General features: G+C 48.3%; 1 protein-coding gene across 1 annotated transcript in view; it reads left to right on the top strand.

Annotated features, from left to right (window-relative positions):
• The first annotated feature begins 3,988 nt into the window (after positions 1 to 3,988).
• PSMD8 (proteasome 26S subunit, non-ATPase 8) overlaps positions 3,989 to 6,573 on the top strand; it is a 7,032-nt gene continuing 4,447 nt past the window's right edge. The window contains exons 1-3 of the mRNA XM_021701126.1: positions 3,989 to 4,351; positions 5,371 to 5,443; positions 5,561 to 5,663. Coding sequence (XP_021556801.1) covers positions 3,989 to 4,351; positions 5,371 to 5,443; positions 5,561 to 5,663 — 539 coding nt within the window. The remainder of the gene's footprint in view (positions 4,352 to 5,370; positions 5,444 to 5,560; positions 5,664 to 6,573) is intronic.

Below are 6,573 nucleotides of genomic sequence, written 5' to 3'. Positions count from 1 at the left end.
CACATATCTTATTGTCCAGAGAAAGAAGGGGCTGGAGTCCAACATTCCCAAGCACGTCCTATCAGTCACTCTGATTGGATGGGGATGGGTCCTGAGCTCACCATTTTACTACTCACACTGCCAGAGGTTTAAGCAAATTGAGCCCACCCCTGGAGCTGAGGAAAGGAAAATGTGCTGTCAAGAAGGCAAAAATCTGAAAGGCAAAAACAAAACAAAACAAAATACCCCCCCACACACACACAAACACACCTTGTACTCTACCCACTCTCCACCTAATAAGCTCAACACCAGTCCCTCATCAGAGATCTTGGGTGAAGTGACTATGGAGGTTCTGTGACCACTCTCTTCTACTCCCCTACTCTGGGAGTAGAGGCCCAGGGGACACATACTCTGAGGGGACATCAGGGCAGACAGCTGGACCAGCTTGTCCATGATGAGATAGCAAAGCTCCAGAGCAGGCAAGGGCGCTGAGGTCATGTTTTGGAGCTTGGAAATTATCAGAAGAGTACTCAGAGCTGAGAGGCCAAAGGACATGGTTAGATGTAGAAAGGTGCTCCTGAGGAGGACAGCTCAGGACTGGAGGCAGAGATCCCAGGGAGGCAGGAGGCCAGAGATCTGGACAGAAGAGGATGGGGCTAGACCAAAGCCTACTGTAGGGAGGGGAGGAGGCAGCAGGTGGGAGAGATGCTCAGGAGGCCTAGTGAACAGACCATGGGGCTGGAGGGCCATGAAGGGAATGGGAGCAAAGGAGACATTTAGGAAAAGGTCCAGGGCTGGGGTGCCTGGGTGGGTCAGTTGGTTGAGCATCCAACTCTTGATCTCAGCCCAGGTCTTGATCTCATGGTCATGAGTTTGAGCCCTGCATTGGGCTCCACGCTGGGCACGGAGCCTACTTAAAAAAAGAAAAGAAAATGTCCAGGGCTCTGCCATGAAGACTGAGGGAAAAAGAGGCTGTCCCTAAGATGACCAGGGAGAGGAGAAGGTTTTGGGGACAGACTGAGGCCTTTGGGGTCACGGCAGGTGTGGGAGGTCTGAGAGACTTCTGGAGGAGGCCATCCAAGAGGCTGCAGGAATGTCAGATCTGGGGCTCAGGAGGGAGGTCAGGGATGGTCAAGCCATGCGGCACAATAATCAGCAGTAAAGACTCATCAACAATATTAACTGCACTGATGCAAATAAGGAAAATGTGATAATATCATGTTTTGTCCTTAGTCCGTTCAGGCTGCCACCCAGGCGCCCCTGATCTATCTCTTCTTTATGGAAATAAAAATGATTATAAGAGCATGTTATGAACAACTGTACAGCAACAAATGGAATAACCTAGATGAAATGAAAAATTTCTAAAAAATATAAAAACTACCAAAACTGACTCAAGAAGAATTAGAAAGGGACACCTGGATGGTTCAGTTGGTTAAGCATCTGCCTTCAGCTCAGGTCACGATCCCAGGGCCCTGGGATCGAGCCCCGCATCGGGCTCCCTCCTCAGCGGGAAGACACTTTTCCCTCTCCCACTCCCCCTGCTTGTGCTCTCTCTCTCTCTCTCTCTGTGTCAGATAAATAAATAAAATCTTTAAAAAAAAAGAAAAAAAACAGGTGAAAATCTTGACCTTTGATTTGGCAATGATTTCCTAAGTATGATACTAAAAGTCCACGCAACAAAAGAAAAAGCAGACAAATTGAACCTCATCAAAATTAAAAACTTTTCTGAATCAAAGAGAGTGAAAAGACAACCCATAGAAGGGGAGAAAATATTTGTAAATTGTATGTCTGATAAAGACTAATATCTAGGGGCGTCTGGGTGGCTCAGTCGTTAAACGTCTGCCTTCGGCTCAGGTCATGATCCCAGGGTCCTGGGATCGAGCCCCACATTGGGCTCCCTGCTCCACGGGAAGCCTGCTTCTCCCTCTCCCACTCCCCCTGCTTGTGTTCCCTCTCTAGCTGTGTCTCTCTCTGTCAAATAAATAAATAAATAAAATCTTAAAAAAAAAAAAAAAGACTCATCTAGAGGGGCGCCCGAGTGGCTCAGCTGGTTAAGCGTCTCTTGATTTCAGCTCATGTCATGATCTCAGGGTTGTGAGATCGAACCCAGTGTCTGGCTCCATGCTCAGTGCAGAGTCTGCTTGAGATTCTCTCTCCCTCTGCCCCTTCCGCTCATGATCTCTTTCTCTATCTCTCTCAAATAAATAAATATTTTTTTAAAAGACTAATATCTAGAATAAAAAGAACTTCTACAACTCAACAACAAAAAACCCACAAACAACCCAATTTAAAAATGAGCAAAAGACTTAAATGGATGTTTCTCTGAAGATATATAAATGGCCAATAGGCACATGAAAAGATGTCTAACATCATTAGTTATCAGGGAAATGCATATCAAAACCATAGTGAGAGTTGGGGTACCTGGCTGGCTCAGTGGGTAGAGTATGTGACTCTTGATTTCGGGGTCACAGGTTCAAGCCCCATGTTGGGTGTGGAGCCTACTTAAAATAAAATCTTAAGGGGTACCTGGGTGGCACAGTCAGCTGAGTGTATGACTCTTGGTTTTGGCTCAGGTCATGATCTCAGGGTCATGGGTTGGAGCCCCCGGTAGGACCCTGCACTCAGGGTGGAGCCTGCTTGAGACTTTCTGTCCTCTCCCTCTGTCCCTCTCCCACCTCTCTCTCTGTCTCTCTCTTTCTGTCTCTCTAAAATAAACAAATCTTTAAAATAAAAAAATAAATATTAAAAAAAACCCATAGTGATATATCTCATCATACCTATTAGGATGTCTATAATAATTTAAATAACAGCAACAGATAGAACAAGTGTTGGCAATGATGTGGAGAAATTGGAACACATATATGTTGCTAGTTGGAAAGTAAAATGGTTCAGCTGCTGTGGAAAATAGTTTGGTGGTTCCTCAAAAAGTTAAACATAGAATTACCATATCCAGCAGTTCCATTGCTAGGTTTATTACCCAAAAGAATTGAAAACATGTTCTCAAACATGTTTTTGTTTTTGTTTTTTTTAAAGATTTTATTTATTTATTTGACACAGAGACACAGCGAGAGAGGGAATACAAGCAGGCCGTGGGAGAGGGAGAAGCAGGCCTCCTGCCGAGCAGGGAGCCTGATGTGGGGCTCGATGTGGGGCTCGATGTGGGGCTCGATCCCAGGACCTGGAGATCATGACCCCAGTGGAAGGCAGACCCTTAACGACTGAGCCACCCAGGCGCCCCAAACATGTTTGCTTTTTAAAAAATACGTGTAGCACGATTCAGTTTTTGTTTTAAAACTTTTAAAAATAACACTGTTAACTAACCGGAATTGAAATAAAAACTTCTAAAAAAACTTTTTAAAAACACAGGTGATTTTACATATCCATTTATTCACTCATTCAACAAATATTCATTGACTGTGTACCACATGCTGGGAATACATAAATAAAGAACACCGATAAATATCCCTGCTTTTGTGGAGCTGACATTCTAAAGAAGACGGAAGAGTTGGGTTTGAGAAAAGGGGAGATGTTGAATAGGCAGGTGTGATATATACGGAGGAATCAGGAGTAGGGATAAAAAAATGGGAATCTTCCGCGTATATGTGGTATTTAAGGCATAAGACTGGATGATTTTTGTAAAGTTTGTGCATATTTTTATAAGCCTGGAGAAAATGTGGAAGGATGCACTGAGAGACTAGAGAGAAAGACCTCGGTTCAAATCTCAGCGGTTAGTCTCTGGGAAGGTTACCCAGCCTTTTAAAGCCTGTTTATAAAATGGAAATAATGGCACAGCTCCACTACCGCACCCTCCTGGCTTAAATGAACCTTCTATGAAGGTGGAACCTCGAAGACAGAAACGTAGCGTCACGAACGCCTGGGCTGAAGCCATGGCAGCCATATTGGTTACGGTAGGCGGGGAAGCGTTGCTATCGCTGCCATTTTCAGTTAGGGCAGGAGGGGACTTCCGGTCACCATCTTGAATGACAGCCGAGGCGGAGCTCTGACTGACATGTTCATTAAGGGCCGGACTCCAAGGGCACCTCCCCGAGAGCGCCTGAACGCGAACCGCGGCGGGCGGAGGTCGGCAGCCGTAGCCCCGCCCCCGGCGTTGGGCTCCACCTCCCGGCCCCACTTCCGCCGGGTGAGCGTCTGTAGGCGACGCTGCCGTAAATCGGGCCGGAGGTTTGCCGCATCACGGAAGATGGCGGCCACGGCGGTGAACGGGGCGCCGGGCACCTCGAACTCGGGCCCTGCGGCGGCCTCGGGTGCAGTCCTGCAGGTCGCAGCCGGCATGTACGAGCAACTTAAGGGCGAATGGAACCGTAAAAGCCCCAATCTTAGCAAGTGCGGTGAAGAGCTGGGCCGTCTCAAGGTAGGGTTCGGCGGGGCGAGGGATCTAGACCTAGCCGAGTTCCCGGTCACGGGCGACACCAGGACGGGTTGGGGGATCCAGTAGGGTGAAGGATTCGGAACTGCCAAACTGCGAGCTTAGAGGGGTGAAGAAGAGGTTTGAAACGGATCAAACACGGCCCGACAGTGCGGGGGCGGTGGGGGAGGCAGTGATGGAAATGTTCAGGCATAACTAAGTGAGGGGTTAAAGTTTTGGTGTTTGGAGGCTTAGCTGGCTGGAGCGGCAGGATGGGAGTATTGGGAGTTTTTCTGATGGTGGGTTCTTGAGGAGAGCAAGTGGGGAATGAGGACTGGACAGGGTGATGAAAGAAGGCTGAGATGAAGGGTTGTGTGGTTAGAGCAGACCCAAGTCAGGGTCTGAGAGATCTGGGACTTAGGGACGCATCTGGGGAGAGGTGGGGCAGCCGAGTTTTGAGGACAGGACTGAATCTAGAAAAAATGTTCTTATAGGAGAGGACCAGAATGGTGCTCAGGGTGCTTCAGACCGAGCGTGTTTGGGAAAGAGTACAAGTATTGTGGGCTGAACTAAGCCTCTGAATGGGGCGTGTCTGATAAGTGATGTGTGGGCTGGACGATGGGGGGATGTTAGCTCCCTTCCCTCCCAGGTGTAGATTTGGGGGTGGATGGGAGGTGTAGCTGGGCCCAACCCAGTGGATTGTGGAAAAGACCTGCCAAGAACTAAAGGTGCTAGCGTGCCCCCCCCCCTTGATTCCATTGAGTCAGGCATGGAGGGTGTTTCCTGTTTCCCCAGTGGGGCTATTAATAATTGTAACATGAGGTCATCCTAAATGGGCACTCAGTGTGCCCAGGCCCTTTTCTGAGTGCTTTCTGAGGATTGACTCCTTTAAAACACAACAGCCTTGAGTCAGGGATGATGATTAGTTCTGTTTCCTAGGTGGGAAAACTAAGGCTTAGCAAAAGTAAGTAACCTGTACTTGAGGTCCCATCTTTCTTTCCTTCCTTCTCTGCTCTCCTTGTCAGCTGGTTCTGCTGGAGCTCAACTTCTTGCCAACCACAGGGACCAAGCTGACCAAACAGCAGCTCATTCTGGCCCGTGAGTGTCATTGGGGCAGGTGGGAATGATGGGCTGAGGGTGATTGGAGGAATGGCAGGAGTGGTGGTCAGGAGAGGGACTCAGGCACCTCCTGAGAACCTGCCCTGTCACCCACAGGTGACATTCTGGAGATTGGGGCCCAGTGGAGCATCCTGCGCAAGGACATTCCCTCCTTCGAGCGCTACATGGCCCAGCTCAAATGCTACTACTTCGATTACAAGTGAGGATGGGTCCTGCCCCTTATTGGGTGTGGGCAGGGGGTTATATGGTTGCTTTTTTTTTTTTTTAATCACTGTTCTCCAGCCACTCAGGTCATCTTTGTACACCTGGGAACTCCTTGTTTGTCTAGCTCTGTCCCCAGAGGCTTCGGGGGGTGGGGGGTTGCCCTGGAGGTCCTTATCCTGGGATTGTACCAGATTCATCCCCCATGGCAGCCAGTAGAATCTTTGTGACACTAAAATTTGACCAGTGTCGATACCCTGGTTGGAACCTGTCATGGCTCTCCATAGCTCTCAGGCTCTAGACCAGACTTTCCTGCAGCCTCCAATGCTCTATCAGCCATGACCCCTCTGACTCTGCCTCCCCTATCCCACCCCAGTCTCTCCCACTGAACTCCTAAAGTCAGAGGTGTCTTGGTCACGGCTGCATTCCAGTACTGCCTAGCATGAGGCTGGGCCCAGAGCAGGGATTCACTGAATATGTGTTGAATATAAAACTTAATGTTTTTTAACTCAGTGGTGCCTGCATGGATTAATGATTAAGAATTTGACATCAGAAGTCAGACAAACCTGAGTTTTTTTGTTTTTAAGATTTTTAATTTATTTTTTGACAGATAGCGAGAGAGGGAACACAAGCAGGGGGAGTGGGAGAGGGAGAAGCAGGCTTCCCGCTGAGCAGAGAGCCCGATGCGGGGCTCTATCCCAGGACCCTGGGACCATGACCTGAGCCGAAGGCAGACGCTTAATGACTGAGCCACCCAGGCGCCCCCAAACCTGAGTTTGAAACTAATTTTGCCGCTTCCTGATTATGTGGTCTTGGGCAAATGACTTCACCTCCCTATGCCTCAGTTTCCCTCTTAAAGTAAGGGTGATAACTCTTTTTTTTTTTTTTTTTTTTTTTTTTTTTTTTTT

This window comes from Neomonachus schauinslandi, chromosome 16 (genome assembly GCF_002201575.2).
Source record: "Neomonachus schauinslandi chromosome 16, ASM220157v2, whole genome shotgun sequence".
NCBI lineage: Eukaryota > Metazoa > Chordata > Mammalia > Carnivora > Phocidae > Neomonachus > Neomonachus schauinslandi.
This window is presented reverse-complemented; position numbering and strand designations above follow the sequence as displayed.